General features: G+C 43.1%; 3 protein-coding genes across 6 annotated transcripts in view; 2 read left to right on the top strand and 1 right to left on the bottom strand.

Moving 5' to 3' along the window:
* Window positions 1–9976, top strand: part of FILIP1L (filamin A interacting protein 1 like) — a 182423-nt gene extending 172447 nt beyond the window's left edge. For both annotated transcript variants that reach the window (XM_081002650.1, XM_081002651.1), the window contains one exon: window positions 8765–9976. In XM_081002650.1, coding sequence (XP_080858776.1) covers window positions 8765–8953 — 189 coding nt within the window. In that variant the 3' untranslated portion in view covers window positions 8954–9976. The remainder of the gene's footprint in view (window positions 1–8764) is intronic.
* Window positions 1–14652, bottom strand: part of CMSS1 (cms1 ribosomal small subunit homolog) — a 177898-nt gene extending 163246 nt beyond the window's left edge. Inside the window, exon 1 of the mRNA XM_081002770.1 lies at window positions 14430–14652. Within this exon, the coding sequence (XP_080858896.1) occupies window positions 14430–14490 (61 nt within the window). The 5' untranslated portion in view covers window positions 14491–14652. The remainder of the gene's footprint in view (window positions 1–14429) is intronic.
* Window positions 14653–15274: 622 nt separating this feature from the next.
* The window catches only part of TBC1D23 (TBC1 domain family member 23), a 31031-nt gene continuing 28213 nt past the window's right edge, over window positions 15275–18092 (top strand). For 2 of the 3 annotated variants that reach the window (XM_081002685.1, XM_081002686.1), the window contains exon 1: window positions 15275–15587. In XM_081002685.1, coding sequence (XP_080858811.1) covers window positions 15305–15587 — 283 coding nt within the window. In that variant the 5' untranslated portion in view covers window positions 15275–15304. The remainder of the gene's footprint in view (window positions 15588–18092) is intronic. The other variant, XM_081002687.1, reaches the window with a different exon arrangement.

The raw sequence follows: 18092 nt of genomic DNA on the forward strand, positions 1-18092 counted from the left end.
AAAAGCCCGCAGCAGCCGCGCACCCTTTAAAGGGTGCATGGCTCCTGCGGGCTTTTCTATGGGGGGGTTTCCCCCACCTCCCACAAAAGCAGGCAAAAGCTACGCGCTCTTTAAAGGCGGCTTCTGCTGGCTTTTCTACAAGGGGGGGGGAATTCCCACTCCTCGTAGAAAAGCCCGCAGGAGCCGCACAGCCTTTAAAGAGCGCACCGCTCTTGGGGGCTTTTCCCCAAGGAGGGAGAAGGGACTGACTGGCTGAGTCAGTCCCTTCTCCCTCCTGTGGGCTTTTGCGGGAGATGGGGGAATTCCCCCACCTCCCGCAAAAGCAGGCAAAAGCCACGCACTCTTTAAAGGCTGCACGGCTTCTGCTGGCTTTTCTACGGGGGGGGTGAATCCCCCACCTCGTAGAAAAGCCTGCAGGAGCCGCGCACCCTTTAAAGAGCGCACCGCTCTTGGGGGCTTTTCCCCGAGGAGGGACAAGGGACTGACTGGCTGTTTCAGTCCCTTCTCCCTCCTGGTTGAAAAGCCCGTAGGAGTCGCGCGCAGCTCCTGTGGGCTTTTGCGGGAGGTGGGGGAATTCCGCCACCTCCCGCAAAAGCAGGGAGAAGGTCTTGGAGTAGCGCACAGGTTGCGTGCAGCCTGTCCGCTGCTCCCAGAGCTGCAGGGGGGGGTCATATTTTCCCCCTTTATTTTCCCCCCTGAAAACTAGGTGCGCCCTATGGGCCGGTGCGCCCTATAGGGCGAAAAATATGGTAGTGAACACAGAAAAAAAAATTGCCATCACATCTAATTCTGACAGGCAATATTCAATGAATACCAAGGCCGTGTAAAAATGAAGCCCAAGTTCTGTTACGGATAACAGCTGCCTGTACTATGGGCTAGACTATAAAATTTGTCCTTAACTTTGGGTGCATTCACAAATATTTCACTGCAAACACACACACCAGCGTTGTACCAAGTACCCAACAGATTTTTGCTCCTACAAACATGCAAATATGATTCCAACACTACCTCCCTTTTTAACATGACCACTTCATTAAAGAAAGGAAAATCAGCAAAGGTTTTAAGTGTTATAAATAAATTGAGACATATAAATTCATTCATTTAAAAATACATTTATTCCACCTTTCCATATGTATGTTGTAGGTAGCTCTCAGAAAGACAAAAGAAAATATCAACACAACATTAAAATCTAATACAAAGAACATGAGCATAATCCACAATGGCACAACAACCTGCTGTCCACAGACTGCTGTTGTTCAGTCAAATGCCCAACAAGACAGCAGAACAAGTTTATTCAAACATGAAACACAACTTTTTCAAATGGGAACTTAGTGAAACAGAAGGTGGCCATTTAAACTCCCTGGAGAATGCATTCCAAATACAGGGACCATCACTGAAGAAGCCCCACTTCCATTTGCCACTCACCTAATCCCTGAAGGTGGGGGCACTAGCTAATGGTGACCTCAACAAAGCCAGATTCATGTAGAAACAGGTGACCCTGTAAGGCAGGAGGGGAACTGGAACTGTCTAGTGGGCCTGGCTGTTCTCTCGTCTGGCCCTAACATACCAGGTTTGACAGGTGGGTGAAACTGGCCATCTGTCAATCACCTCCCAATGATCTCAGGTGACATTTTTTGCCCGCAGATATTTGACAGAGCACTTGGCAAAACATTTCACGAAACAGGACTTTGCAAGACCTGACAATCAGCTGACTAGGGGTGCCCACAAACCTATTTTTGGCTGAGCCAGTTTTGTTACCTGTCCCATGCTTGATGCCCTATATGACATCAGGTGTAGGGCACGGCTTGGCCAGAACTATCCCCTAGGCCATATGAGGAGGCCTGGTGGGACTATTTAGGCCCATGAGCCTGAGGTTCCCCACGCCTGCTGTAAGGCAAAGGCATATCCAAGATCCAAGTCATAAATTGGAATATCTATAAGTTGGTACTCCAATATGCATGTAACACTAAACCATAGTTAAGAATTAACTATGGTTTAATATGAACGAGCAGTGTGCTGGTGCATGGTGCATGCTTCGCTCCGCCTCCAATCCTATCTCTGATGCAACTGTGGAAAAGATGCTATAAAGGCTGGCTTGGTGTTAGATGTTAACCAGTGCTCCTAGTTTCCCCACCCCACCTCCCCAAGCAAACCATAAGGAGTCAGCCAATAACAAATAGTGGCTTCTGTTCATGGTTTGGTTAAACTGTTCAGTCTCATTAAACCATACGTACTTTTAAATTATGGTTTAATGTATGACTCAGACCAAAATGTTACAATTTCCGTGGTAAAATAAAGTGATAAATTAAAGGTGCAGTTATGGGGGGGGGCTTTTACAGATGTTTAATCTAAAGTACAAGGAGAGCCTACTGAAATTAAGGTAATCGTGTTCATGACCTGCAGCCTTCATAGGTATTGCTCATATTTTCCAAGCAAAAGGTATGTGCATCAGCAATCACATTGGAACAGTTATATTTAAAACAGGTGTGAATGGTGGAATAAGAGGTATTTTGAGAGGTAAGCAAGCTTGTGATGTTGTATTAACACACAAATTCACATTAAATACCAATATTCTTAAACAACTCAGTATCTTCTACACTTACAGTGCAATCCTATATATATCTACCTAGAAGTAAGCCCCACTGAGTTCAACAGGTGCATAGGAGTGCAGCCTTAGTTATTCTGGTTTGATATTACAAAATAAAGTAAACTATATTTCAGATTGCTTTATCAGCTGCATTTAAGTCGTTAAGACATAGATCTTAGATCTATCATAAGACCATCTAGAGAAATTTAGACACACCTTAAATTCTGCTGAAATCCATGGAAATTCACACTGATTACTTTCTCTGGATTACAATTATTATTATTATTATTATTATTATGGTGTTTTTAAAAGCTGAGAAAGTTAACTATTAGAAGAACAGCAGCACAGTTGCTGAACTATTTATTTAGTTTGCAAGACTATATCAGGAATAATGTGCATTCAACAGAGACAAGATTTAAAAGATAAGTGGATCCTATCAGGAAATAGCAGGCCAAAAATAACCAGGGATCCAATAAAGCCTTGCTCTGGATGAACTTTTCAGGTATCGACTATAACTATGCGAGAAAAAGAAATTGAATTGAACTAAACACACAAAACATGATTTGCAAATGAATAGTTTGCCAATTTGACAAAACAAAACTACCAAATAGATGTTTGGTTTTTTGAAGGTGAATAACCCAAGGTAAACCTAGGATGCAGTCCATAAAACTACCCTATCAATCGACTGAAAGAGCTGGTTTCACTTTTCAAAAAAACCAAGTCCTATTCCACACAACTGCCTAATCTGCCAGGATGGAATACAGGGTGTACAAATGATCTAACAAAGGAAGATGCAAACAAACTACATATACAAATGCAGACAAGCAAAAAGGCATTATTTTTAAACTGGGGCAGAGCAAGCATTGTAACACACCTTATTTAAAATGTCAGCCAAAGGGTGAGGCATTGCACCCATGCATTCCAGATAGGATTCAGATACAAAACACAAGTTTGTTTTTTTTAACCCAGGTATCTGACTACAGGTATTTGAAGCATATTATTAAATCTGTTTTAGTATGGTGGTCAGCTTGGCCCACATAACATACAAATAATGCAAGAACTGCATACTTATAATCCTGGTCTTTATAGATCAGAGCCCCAATTTAACAGGAGAAATTTATTAGGCATGTGAGGCAAATTTCTGGGTTTAAGCGTTGCACGTCAGGGAACACTCCTCAAGATAAGGATATGTGATGCAGTGGAACAAATAGCTACCTTTCATAGGAACAATAGAACAACAACAACAACTCTATTGCTTCTACACAGCAGAACTACATGAACATCAAGAAAAGAGCTTTCATGTGCATGCACATTTCTTCAGATACCAAGAAGTGTGCATGCACACGAAAGCTCATACCAATAACAAACTTAGTTGGTGTCTAAGGTGCTACTGGACGGATTTTTTTTATTTTGTTTCAACTATGGCAGACCAACACAGCTACCTACCTGTAACTAGAATCAAGAAAAGAGTTAGGTGTAGACAATAAATGACCAAGCCACATGCAACAGCAGCTACTTAGACAATACAGAAAGACTGGCTGAGAACAACCTATTAAAGCATTCTTTATCATTACAATGATTAAAAGGATCACACCTGGACTAATTATCAGCAACTCAACTGAAGACAGTCTAATTTGATTTGATTTATTAAAAAAAGATCAAAAGGAGAGACAAGACGGTAAGGTTTCTGCAAAGTTCTAAAGGTTGGGTATTTACTTCAAGCTCTGCTTGGCTCATTTAATAATGCCAAGCCACAACTCTCTTTTATCATTGCTAGAAACCTGCATATGCTGCTGACTTGCATGTAATTTATAGTGATTTGAAAAGGACTTACTCGTGAGGAAAAAGATCTATAGGCTCACAGCTCAACAGAATAAAAGACCTCTACTTCTATTCCAAACTCCAATTCTATGCCAAATAACATGTTAAAAAAGAAAAACCTATCATAATATTACTATAACGGGTTGGCAACCGATTATGCCAACTGCCCCTAAGGTTCCTCTGCTTTTCACTTAAATATAGGGTTTCTTTCTAAATGCTTCAAATGGTAACCACATCCTGTGAAATTAAGCAATTCTATCCTGAACCCACATTAAATTAAACAACCTATAATGCAAACTTTAGAAATCCTTGGGTGATCAGTTGCATCATAAAGGGCAACATGAACAAGTATAAAATCATGCATTTGCCTATTATTTCCCTGAGGCTATCCTAACTGAATGCTGTAACTGAAAACAGCAAAAATCTAAGACTATTTAGCTCATATTGTGCACCACCCAGGCAAGTACTGCTTTTGTGGATCAGACCAAATATACTTCTAGGGTGACGCTCCATCTCCCACAGTGGCCAGCTATGTATTGCCTCCACTACTGGAGATGGCATGTTTGGAGTCACAAGTGAAGAGAGTGCTGTTGAATTCAGGTCCTGCTTGCAGGACTCCTATAGGCTTCTGGCTGGCCACTGAGGGAACAGGATGCTAGAGGAGATGGGCCTCTGACCAGATCTTAAAAAGGTTCTTCTTACATTATTATGCCACTGGTGAGCTCACAAAGAGAACTAGAGGAAAAGCCGTTTATAGCTTGTTCCCAGCCTTTGACAATAGGTTTAGCAGCGAAGGCCTAAAAATATTGTGCTAGGAAAAAGAGAAGGGCAGAAGCAGGATAAAAGTGACCTTCCTTTCCTTGGCACCCCCAGTTCCTTTGCCTCAGTCTGGTCAGTGGGCTCATCTGCCAGCCAACTCCAAGAAACAGATACTAAACCCAGTGGTTGTCACTGACAGGCTGCTTGCCTAAGTGGTTCTTTCTAACGCCACAAAACAGAAAGACCTGGCACATATACATTCAACATTTTAAAAGGGGGCTGTAATCTATCTACAAAAGCGGAAAACATGAGCACATTTTGCTTCCCACTAATGTCAATGGCAACAATCATCACTTGTTCAGCATTATTCCATTGAAATCAGCTGAACCCAGAAGCTTAGCATGTGACCACCCTTGGTATTTACAAATGAATGGGAACTTTTTATATCAGGTATGACAGTTAGGTTTCTGTCTCTAACCAATACGGCCTTATGGATCTTATATACCTGGAGATAAGCATCCTTGCGGTAAACAATGCCAGATTTGAGAATTGTATCAGGTGCAACTTCACAGATGAAGTGTCCTTAGAAGGCAGGGGTGAGGGATCTGGTGCCCTTCAGATATTATTACATGCCTGCTCTCATCATCCCCAGCCAGCATGACCAATGGTCTGAGATGATTTTTTATTTGTTTATTTCAAGTTTGTGGACTGCTTTTCATCAAGGTGTCTAGAAGGTTACAACACAAGAACAGGCCTTTTCTGTGGTGGCTCCCCACTTGTGGAATGCTCTCCCCAGGGAGGCTGACCTGGCAATTTCCTTACATATTTTTAGGTGCCAGGCAAAAACTTTTCTCTTCTCCCAGGCCTTTGTTTATTTAGCCAATCAATGGCCTTTTAAACTGGGGGAGAGGTATTGTTTTTGTTGTGACTATGTCATGCATTTGTGTTTTTATATTGTAAACTGCCCTGTGATCCTTGGATGAAGAGCAATATAGAAATTTAATAAACAACATCAAGAAGATGATCCTAAGTACCTGAAGTTCTGCTACCTCATAGAATCATAAAAGTGTAGAATTGGAAGGGACCCTGAGGGTCATCTAACTTAACTCTGCAATTCAGGAATCTCAACTAAAGAATCCATGACAGGTGGCCATCCAACCTCTGCATAAAAACATCCAATGAAGGAGAGACCACAACCTGCAGAGGGAGTTGGTTCCACTGTCAAACAGCTCTTACCGTCAGAAAGTTCCTCCTGATCTTTAGTAGGAATCTCCTTTTTGGTAACTTGAATCCATTGGTTTGGGTCCTACCCTCCGTAGCAGGAGAAAACAAGCTTGCATATTTGTATGTGTGTGTATATACATATATCACTTTTATTGTACGAAACATGCTTCACAATCCTGATTTCACCAAGCTACGTAAGCCCTGTGAAACAAGGTACTGTATTAATTTGTACTGCAGACATGAAAAATTTAAGCTGACACACAGGGGCAGTTGCCAAAGAACTCCAAGGCTAAACTGGTATTTGCATGTGGGTTTCTTTGGCTATATGTATTGCCAAAGAGGAATTAGAAGCATTTGGAAAGCTTACAGGAAAGATGATGAGTCCTAGGAACTAATCAGGAATACTTCCTAAGTAGAACTGGACTCAGCAAATTTAGGCAGAAGCATTAAAAAATAACAGAAACAGTCCAGCCCATTTATTCCAGGCTCTCTCATATACGAAAGAATTGTCTTCTCAGCATATCAGGTCTTCTGCCCAGGTGGGGGATAAATATGAAGGGAAACCAGCTTCTACCCATTGGTATGAAGGGAACTTGACTACATCACACTCAGCAGAATATAAATGGAACAGAAATAAAGCAATTGCACCCTCTGCAGGCCAAACCTTATCAAATTCCGTTCACCAGTTAATTTTTCAAAGAGGGTATGTGCTCAATCAGACATCAGATATACACATACAAGGCTGGTCCAAGCCGGCCTTCTGCCCACATAATACATTAGGTAAAACAAATTAAATAGGTGTCAATCTTGGGGAGTAAAGTACCCCAGTAAGCAATGTTCAGCTTCCATTGGTCTCTCATGTTTGTAGCCTCTAAGTGCCGTAGTTGTTTGCATTTTCAGATTGCCAGCCACACTCTTTATCCTTTCCAGCTGATCAGCAGGATAAAAGCCTTCCTTGCAGATTCAGTCTTTCTGAACGTCTCTCTCTTGGTTGCCTTTAAAAAAATCTCAGTAGACTTTGGGAGCAACAGGTGCCCTTGATAGCTGTTTGGAAGCTGCAGCTAATGAACAACATAGTGGCCCACCTGCTGATCGAAGAAGAGCCACAGTACCCAGAATCAGCTAGGCACCCATATTTCTTCCAGGACACTATCCAAAGTGTTAACTTTTGACCTGTGAAGATTTCTACACTATGTTGATTTGCAGTCCCCAAGATCAGTCAATACCTCTGATTATACATTTATTTGGTGTGGGTTTTAGCAGCTAAGTTTAATGGGTTTGGTTTAATGCAGGGATGGGAAACCTGTAGCCTTCTAGTCTTCACCCTGACAATTACCTATGCTGGCTGGAGGCCAACAATATTTAGATGTCCGCAGGTTCTCTATCCCTACTTATATTTACTGCAGTCTTGTCATTTCCTTCTTGCCCACCATGAATTGCAGCTGCCTCCAAGTGGCTAAAAGACGGCTTTTTCTTCTAGCCTACTATCTGCACAGCTCCAGAAAGAGGTGCAACAAGCCACTGCCATCTCAAGCCACACACGTGCCTTTCTTATATTTATTTATTAAAGTATTCATATACCGTCCTCCTACAAAAACATCAGGGCAGTGTATAACAACATAAAGACATTTTAAAACAATACAAAGCAATCTCTAAAATGACTAGCTACTCAGCGTACATTTTAGACAACTGCATAAACCTGTCAACATGAAAAGGTGTTTAAGAGATATCTAAGTCAAAAGCAAGGATGCCTGCCAAATCTTCCTGTGTCTTCTAATTTTACAAAAAGTGAAAACAGCCTAAACACCAAATCACAAAGTGACCAAATGATCACAGAAGTGCTGTTCCTGATTAATCCTATTAGACTGTAAATCAGGACATAGCTAAAAAAAATAAACTGAACAGAAATAAATATTTTGTGTTGCTCTCACCCAAAATATGGTAATATGGACCCAAAAATATTTCCTTTGCTTTCCCTGATGGTCCCTTTCACAACACATCTTGAGCAATTTGTGAAAACATTTGTCTTGATTATCTACTTGGTTCAGTTAGCTCTGTAACAAAATCTAGAACCCCACTGTTCATAATTTGGTCAAGCACAATCCCCAGTGACACTAAAAAAACATGTTTCAGAGTTTGAAAATGGTCATTTTCTACAAACTATTGAACTTTGCTGCCATCTAGAGACAAAGTCCTTCACAGCTCTTACATTCCTATCTAGTATCTTCTTTAAAAACAACCCCGAAACTGTATTATTCCAGCAATTTTAAGTTATATTTCATGCCAATTTGTATGTTTAGTTTACTAAAGAACTGTGCAAACTGCCAGCCTTAACAATTACTCCTCTCCCTTTTCTTTTGTAATCTATCCCAGATTGCTGATGTCTTCCGTCAAGCGATTCCTACGCGGATCCCTAAACCAAAGAATACCAGTGCAACTGTAGTACCAGCGAGGACACCTACTGGGCAACTCAAGACCCCACTCCAGGACAGTAAATCTGGAAAATCACACATCACCAAAACCATTCCCAGCGTTGTCATTCAAAATGGTGGGAAAAGATAGACTGGCCTGATATGTAATAGAATAATGTCTAACTTTTGAGTAACGAGGATACACCATGCCCATTTTGTCCCTAAGACCTATGCAAGTAAAAGGTAATATAAAAGCATCATACATGGGCAGAAAATGTTGACACTGGAATTATAAAGCATCAGGACATGCTTATGAAGTTTTTGTTCTCCACAAAGCAGTGTAAGGGTGCTCCATATTCCCGATCTGTACCGAGCAGCAGAGGTTGCCTCTTAGCACAGAGTGAGAAATGAGGTTTCCAATTAGTTCAAATGTTAGCTCTTGCAAGGTTACTCCACACAGCAGTGAAATTATGTCCATCTATGTATGGTCTGTTACAACTGTAGATCATTTCACTTCCTTTAACGGTAGCTATAGTTAGAAGGTCACCTGAGAGCATTTTCTTCTGGTGAAATGGTGACGGTGTTCCTTAAGGTTGTTTGCATTGCTATGAAACAGAAAAGTCACATCGGACAGACAGTATATACTAAAACTTTAGATATGACCAAGGTAGAGGAAGATGCTGCAAATGGGTAACTGGGAAGTAGACAGCCCAGGCCAAATAGCAATGGATGCCTATCCTGCTCCTTCCGCCTACAGAGAGCCTGGTGTTATGGCACCAAGAACATACTTCTCCTGCCAGACACCAAAATGGCAGCAGAAGAAACACAAGAGAAGGCTAGAGGGTTTGACATTCAGTACCCTTCCCCAACAGGAAAAAGAGATAGGGAGCAATGGCACTAGAGTGGCAGAAATGCTGCATACCATACAGTATATGAAGGAAGTGGATTATTTGCAAGGAGACTAAGTATTTTAAAAGCCAAGGTGCTGTGTATTTTAATTATTCCCATGTATTTTGTGTGTCGAAGTGTTTAACATAGCAGGTTGAATGAGAAAGTATTTTTTAAATTGACAGTTAATTATTTTAAAGCCAGTACCATTCTTGTGTGTTTGGGTTTGTAAAGCAATGCAATGAACATTCTCCTATGTCTCATTATAAAGCTAAATCTTTTCATATGTCAATGTGAAATAATATGCATCACTGAGCAACATTCCTAAGGTGCTATCCAAAGGAGGGAGATGTTACTCATAACAATTCCCTGAAAAGCATATGTAAAAAAATTTAAAGGTGGGGGATGCAATAAGTTACCATATTATTTTGGTTTCTGGTGTCAAATGAGGGTCTCCCATGCCTTAAGTGACTATAAAAGAGGAGTTTTTCCCCTAAGAATTGAGGTGGGACTGTTGAAGGAGGCAGAGGCTGCTTCTGAAGGAGAGGAGAGTCAACCCTCTCCAAGGCATGTGTGCCTGAGTGAGGACACTGGTGGAGGAAGAGGGGGGCAGGGGGAGCGCACCGCCCCCAGCAGTGCGATCCTGATGGGGTGCCATCGTGGCCGGTCCTCCCACCCACGCTGGGCGCCATGCCCCACAGTGCAATGTAATTATGAACAGTGCAGTATAGATACAATACTGGAATACCTGCACAAGATAGAGGTGCCTGTTGCATTTTGTTATTTCACTCAGAAACCTACAGAGTTTATTTCTCCCCTTGACACCTTCTAGAGCTAGGATCTCCAACATGGTGCTTGTGGGTACCCCAAAGCCCTTAGACACACCACACTTTGGTGCCCACCAAGGTCCCCTGCCCTATCGATTTGTTTTTTAAATTGAAGATTTGTTTGTTTCGGAGGGTGTTGCCTGCTTGGTGTTTTGTGAAACAGGCATTTTGTGGTGCCTATGACCATTTATTAGATTTCAAAATGTTTTCCCCAGGCAAATAAGGATAGGGAACCCTGTACCAGGGCAAAGCTTGTAAACATCTGACCTCCAGACGGGATCATGTCTGTGTATAGACATTGAATCTTGTCTAAACTCGTGAGAGCTGACACTACATGTCCCAACATACAAGTGAAGCCTAACCAGGTCCATGTCATGGGGTCCTGCAGAACATCAGTTAATGGATACCCTAGTTGTTTGTCTACAATAGTTTTGCGAGTTTTATTGACGCCACATGAAATGGGAAAGGATGTCTATTGAACACAAACTATTGTGTTGGACAGGAGAAGCCTATAGATGTCAAACAAGTAAGCATATGATGGAAACAGCTTATAAAATGACACACGTTGCTTATTTAACAAAAATTATATACCACTTGATGGCAATAAAACCTTAAGACAGTTTACCCAAAAAAATACATCATCAATATAAGAAAATTAAAAACGGGTATTTCAAAACTTTCAAAAGCTAATTAAAATGAAGAACAAACCAAAAAGCAGAATAAAACACATGTAACTTCTACAAATGTCTGAATACGCCTGCCTAAACAAAAATATTTTACGCAGGAGCAGAAAATTTCAGTGAAGGCACCTGCCTGATGTCAATAGACAGGGAGTCCCAAAGTGTACGTGCCATCACACAAAAAATGCAATTTATTACACAGCCCTGTAAGAGAAATACAACTTTGGGAAAATGGCACATGGCAAGAAATGGGGGGGGGGGGGGTATTATTTATGTAATAACTAGTAACTGTGCTGAAGTTTGGATTTTGGGGTAAAAAATGAGGTACACCATATATTGATAATGGTGCCATGGGTGCCAGCACAAAATGGCTGCCATAATAAGCAGTACAAAAAAAGGGACAGTACTCCATAATGGTGAGTACTGTAATAAAAAAAAACCAGGCTGCACGTATCCTAGGTGCAACCACCCATAGGAGATGGAGTTGCTATGGATCCTGACACCCTAATAGAGTTGGCAGGACCAACAGGAAGTAAGTTTCCCATAGAATCTTATGCCGAAGATGCTACTGTGAACTCCCTTGGAGATGCCAAGATGGAGAAGCCTCCAGACTCCATTACACTCATCATGGTACCAAGCTCAGGAGCATGACGGAGTTTGGAATAAAACTGACCATAATTCAGGCACAAATATAGCACAAATTAACTCTTTTGCAGAAGGCTCGCTTTGAACCATCCCAGGAAGCTCACCCTCCTCCAGCAGTAACTGAACATTAGAGTGTAGTCCACCAAAAACTGGTTACACAGAAAGGCCTTAAGTGAGGGACGCTAGAGGGCAGCATTCATATTGCCAAAAAGCACTCTCTGGCTATAGCTACACAACATGCTCTAATAGTTTTCACAGTTGTTTGTCTCCTCACAAAAACCTGGGAACTGTGGTTGGAGGAAGGAAGAGATCTGGCATATGGTAGCAAAACATGCTCAGCACCATCACCAAGCTACAATACTCCGGATATTTTGCAGCAGGGGTCAGCAAGGTTTACCTCGCCTGGGCCGGTTCACTCCAGCAGAGATCCCTCTGTGGGCTGGATCACGCACACACGCGATTTCCAGCGTCTGCGTAGACACAATTTCCAGCGTTGGCGCATGTGCAGACGCTATTTCCGGTGCCACAGAAGCGAGTACCCGCACTGTGCCAGTTTAGTGCAGCGTGTGGGGACTCGCCGAGCAGGTGGCTTGGTTCGGGGGTAGCTCGTGGGCCGATTAAACGACCCCCGTGGGCCGCTTGTGGCTAATGGGCCTTAAGTTGCCAACCCCTGTTTTACAGAATGAAAAGCAGCCGAAGAATTATAAGACCAATATATATTTATATATGGTTCATAGACTCACCGAATTGTAGAGTTGGCAGGGATCACAAAGGGACTACAAAACCCATGGCCATGTAGGAATCTTTTGTCCAACGTGGGGCTCAAACCCACAACCCTGAGATTTCTTTTTGTAATGTATATATCCCTTCTCTGTCTTCATAAGTGAGAACCCTGGTCTTTTGTTACGTCAAGAAGGCGCTCTTCAATATATTAGGCATATATGTATGTAAGCAAAGGCCAGAGATTAGATGCAGGTGGTGGGTATGCATGTTCACCATGCAAACGTTACATATATGCCGAATCACACGTACACATTGTACATACTCATTCTTTCACAGATAAGGATCCCTACACAATTCCATCAACCAAGTCTCCAGAATGAAACCCAAGAAAGGGATCAGCCATAGGCCCCTGAGAACTGTACCCTCCACCCCCTTTTATATTTATCCCTCTCATAAGCAGCAGTCCTTAAACCCTTAAAGCTTCAAGGCCTTTTTATAAGGGGATCTGCTTCCAGTTTCACTCCTCCTGAAAGGTCACTTCGGCTTTTCATTCATGCCACCTGTTTCACAGGCTAGTTGGAAGCCAAATTGGTTTCAAAAAATGGAGCACGCCCAAGCTCTTTTCCTAAAGGGGCTGAAGGGAGACAAGTCCCTCCTTAGCTGAGCTGAAGAACAAATCCCAGTCAGAAACCTAGCAGGCAGTTTAAGACTGTTTATTCATTTGTTTTTAAAATGCATTTTATTGGTTTGGGGCCATTATCCTAACGCCCCACATCTCACTGGGAGGAAAACTCTAGCACAGGCATCCCCAAACTCGGCCCTCCAGATGTTTTGGGGCTACAATTCCCATCATCCCTGACCACTGGGTCCTGTTAGCTAGGGATGATGGGAATTGTAGTCCCAAAACATCTGGAGGGTGAGTTTGGGGGCGCCTGCTCTAGCAAAACAGCAGTGAAGAGAGCACAATAAACAGGGCTGGATTTAGGTTTGATGAGGCCCTAACCTACTGAAGGTAATGAGGCCCTTTATACGTCCAGCTGTCCTGTGTCAACAACAAATTGTTGCTGTTTTTTGTGTTGAATCTATGCTATATGGTAATTTATGGACCTAATAGGTATCTAAAGCCACTTGCACATAACAAATAGAAGCCTACACAAAACTAAACACTGCTGCTGTATGTAGGTTTTATTTTATTTGTTTTTTATCTTATACAGTGGTACCTCAGATTAAGTACTTAATTCATTCCGGAGGTCCGTTCTTAACCTGAAGCACCACTTTAGCTAATGGGGCCTCCTGCTGCTGCCACGCCGCTGGAGCACGATTTCTGTTCTCATCCTGAAGCAAAGTTCTTAACCTGAAGCATGATTTCTGGGTTAGCGGAGTCTGTAACCTGAAGCATATGTAACCCGAGGTACCACTGTATTTTGGAAATATACATCCAGTTGATTTTTTCCTTTAATTTTTTGGGGGGGCACCAAGAGAGTGGGGCCCTAAGCTATAGCTTGTTTAGCTTATGCGTAAACCCGGCACTAGCCCCACATCTCACCAGGAGGAAAACTCTAGCAGTGAAGAGAGCGCAATAAATCAGAGGTTGGGGCTGGAAAGCAAAGATTTGAGTTGCTTTGCCCAAGTGGAGACAAAATGTGTAGAGGAGAGAGAGCGAGAGAGGAAAGTCACAAAGTTGGAAGAGACCCTAGACCTAGAGGGTCATCTAGCCCAACCCCCTGCAATGCAGGAATCTCCACTGAAACATCCACGACAGGCGGCCAACCAAACTCTAAGAAGGCCAAAAGAAAGTCTGAGGCAAAGCAAGGCTTTTGCTTTTGAACTTCCTCAGTCACCAGCAAACGCCACTGCTCGGTACCTGGACTGCTGCCGCTGCCTTCACGTGGTTCCCACCAGGGCTCGTCTAGGGTGTCCCCCATGCTGCAGGTCCTCCGCAGGCCACGCCGCTCCTACCAAGGGCTGAGAAGGGGGAGGAGCGGAGGAAGCCGCCGGCTGGCCCTGCTCCTAACCAGGACGGCGAGGTCCGCCCCGAGAGGCGGGTGTGGGACGCGGACTCCGCAGGCGTCCCGAGCAACGAGCGCGGCACCGCCCTCGGGAAGAGAAGGCAGCTTTACTCCGACGCCGCGTGGTCGTCGCTCCGCCTCCGCGTGCTTTGCTTGTGAATAAGCGGCTTTAGGATGCGGGCGTTTGTGCACGGGGTGCTGGTCCGGAGCGGTAAGGGCTCATGAAAGGGTCCTCTAGAGAGTGCCACCCCAAGTTTAATTCAGATTTAGCCTTCTTTGGAAAAATCATGTTGGTTTTTCACACACACACACACACACACACACACACACCAGCCCTATTGCTGGAGAACCATTTGCAATACAGTATCGCGACAAGCCGTTTACAATGCAAAAGTCAGTTCGCTTTTGAAAGCACCAGTGTCTACATTTCGGGCTTGCATCCTTCTCACAACATCACTAATAGATGGTGCACTGATTGGATAATCGTGTGATATGACTTTTGCTCTAATTGGGATATCTAGTTATTGCTTTGTTAGCAGTGTTCAATAGGTTGCAATCATTTCGCTTACGATGTTAATTATACTACATTATTTATGCCGGATGTATGGTGTTCTGTATTATGTTCTATCACACTTGTTTATTGCTTGTAAGCTGCTTTGGGATTCATTTGAGTGAAATATAATGAATAAATAAAATCATGGTTACCTCCATAAATACATATTTTTTTCTTATGGGGAAACAGAAACACTTCTGTCCAGGGACAAAACCAAACGCACGAACGAAAAGCGGGGTGGGGAAAGAGCTTGCAAAGGGGACTCGGAATCTAAAGGCTGTGCGCCAGTTCCTTCTTCGTAAATCTATGCGCGAATGCTGCGCTTTACGGCAGCCGTGTCGAAAGGAGGAGGGGATGCGACAGAAAACCTTGACTATGTCGGCCGCACTTTACGGCTTCGCTGGTGGGGCACGTCAACAGCTATGGCGGGAGCGGAGGAAGCGCTCCCACCGAGAAGCTGGTGAGTTGGACAATCCGTCGGTTAATGGAGTTCTCCGGAGAGGGGGGCGGGCGGGCGGGGGTCGCTTTTCCCACCTTCGCCGCCTCTCGTCACAGAAACCGCCCCGTCCTGCCCTGCCCGGAATGCCTGAGGCTCTGGGCAGCCCCAGCCCGAAGCCTCCTGGCTGGCCGCGGCTGCTGGAGCGGACCGACTCCATCCCGCCTGCCGTGGGCAGGTCCCTTCTGCCTCTTCCCTCGCAAGGGCCGGTGTCTCGAGGGAACAGGCAGGGCTCTCGGCTTGCCCCTGCTCGCTCCCGATAGAGGAGAAGGACGAGCTGTCACGTTGGGCTTAAAGCCAAGGCTGGGATCCATCCCCATCCCACCCCTTAAACCCAGGCTCCTTCGAAACAACAACAACAACAACAACAACAATAATTAATTTATTATTTATACCCCGCCCATCTGGCTGGGTCCCCCCAGCCACTCTGGGCGGCTTCCAACAAAACACTAAAATACAATAACCTATTAAACATTAAAAGCTTCCCTAAACAGAGCGGCATTTCTCAAGGGGGTGGCGGGCGGGGTGGGATCTGGGTCTGGGATCGGGTGTATGATCTGTATAACCTATTATGGCATTCAGTTATCCGGAACACCCTTCTTTCAAGCAGCTTCTTGCACACCTTCTTAGCAGCCCTGTGGTTCAGTTTGGGCTGAGAGCTGAGCTGGATCAAGGTCCACCCGGTGAGGTTTACAGCTGAGCACCTTGGACTCTCCTCCCCGCCCCCGGTTTGCTACTGTTTAGCATAACTGCTGTTCCCCACTAGTAACGGTGGCTGAATGGCGCTCCCTATGCAGAGGCTCCAGTTACTGGATGCTGAGGACATAAACACTATTGGGGGGATGCCCGTCATCTTCACGCTTCACCTGTGAGCATCTCACACGCTTCTGGTTAGCTGTTGGTGTGACTAGAATAATGCAAAGTTAGCCAGATCTCCATCTCATTCAGCATGGCATTTCTTAAGGGTTCACACTAAAGCTGACTTAATTTTCATTGCATCTATATGATCCAGCCCAATATGTGTGCCTAACGTATTTTCATTTTAGTTAGTGTGGTGTCAATTGTTTTAAAATCTGACCTGAACATTCATGTTCTTGGCAGTTTTCAACTCAGTTTCAGGAAAATGTCTAAGCGAGTTCATCTTTTCTAACTTTAATTTGGAGTGGACTTTTGTTCAAACTTTTTCTTTCTACAAAACTGCTATGATACTAATATACTTGGATCTTTCCCATGTTATCATAGAAGTAACACCCTCTAAATTCAACTGACCTAGTTTCTGAGTAATAATAATTCTAATTATAATAAGTTATTATCTATATGGCACCCATCTGACTAGGTTGCCCCAGCCACTCTGGGCGGCTTCCAACAAATTAAAACATCAAACATTAAAAACTTCCCTTCAGATGCCTTCTAAAAGTCAGATAGTAGTTTATTTCCTTGACGTCTGACAGGAGGACATTCCGCAGGACTTATACTCTGCAGCATGACTGGTTGCTTGTTTATTTGGATTAGAGCCTTAGAGAATACACACACACAAACAAACACCTTGCTGTTGTTATGAATAGAATCTGGTCTCACCTGATTGGATAGTACACATAAAAGTGATCTTTAGTTTTGTCCTTTCACTGTATGATTATGACTTATATATTTGGTGCATCTTTTGCCTGTGCATAAACAGTTTTGGCTTTAATTAATTTGGCGTTAATTACTGTAACCTACATATACAATATAGCTTACAGTAATTAACGCCAAATTATCTGTTCTTCTAGATTTCTTTAGGTAAGAAAAAAATTACCACATGTCAGGTTCACTATCCAGTGGTGTCAGAATATTCAAGTTGGCTAAATTTGGTGCATGATTACTCTCCTTTATGATTTCTAGTGTGTGGCTGTTTCAAGGAGTTTCTATCTAAAAAGTTAATTTTTAGACTTAAATACTGGACCTTTTGTTTTGCTTTATGTCACAAATGGAGAGTCCAGCTTTCTTTATAATGGGATTGCTTCCAAATTCCAGTCTGGGTTCAAAAAGATTTAATGTGCTGCCATATACTGAATTAGAGTAGCACTCCATGTAACTTGCAGCAGACCTCAAACTTCACTTATCACAGGTAGCTTCTAGTCAACCTGTTTATTGAACATTCATTCTGATTTATTTGGACAAAGTTTGCAGGGAGGTTGAATGGGGTCTGTTATTTATTAAGCATTTGTCATGTCACAATGTAAATGATGCACTTAGTTATTAGTATCTCTTACTCAGCAATATTAAGCATGTTGCCACTTGTTTATAACATTGTCAAGCGCATTCTGAGAGAAAGCCTACAAGTTATAATTTTACTGTGGCAAAGTTTGTACTAGATAGATGAGACAAGAAATAGGTGTACTGTGTGATATGACGGTGAGCAAATGAGTTTGGAGGTTATAACGTAAGCAAAGACTGCTGGAGAATTCCAAAGGGCATTGTGATGTTGGA

Source organism: Podarcis pityusensis (assembly GCF_964106645.2).
Source record: "Podarcis pityusensis genome assembly, chromosome: 4".
NCBI classification, from domain to species: Eukaryota; Metazoa; Chordata; class Lepidosauria; order Squamata; family Lacertidae; genus Podarcis; species Podarcis pityusensis.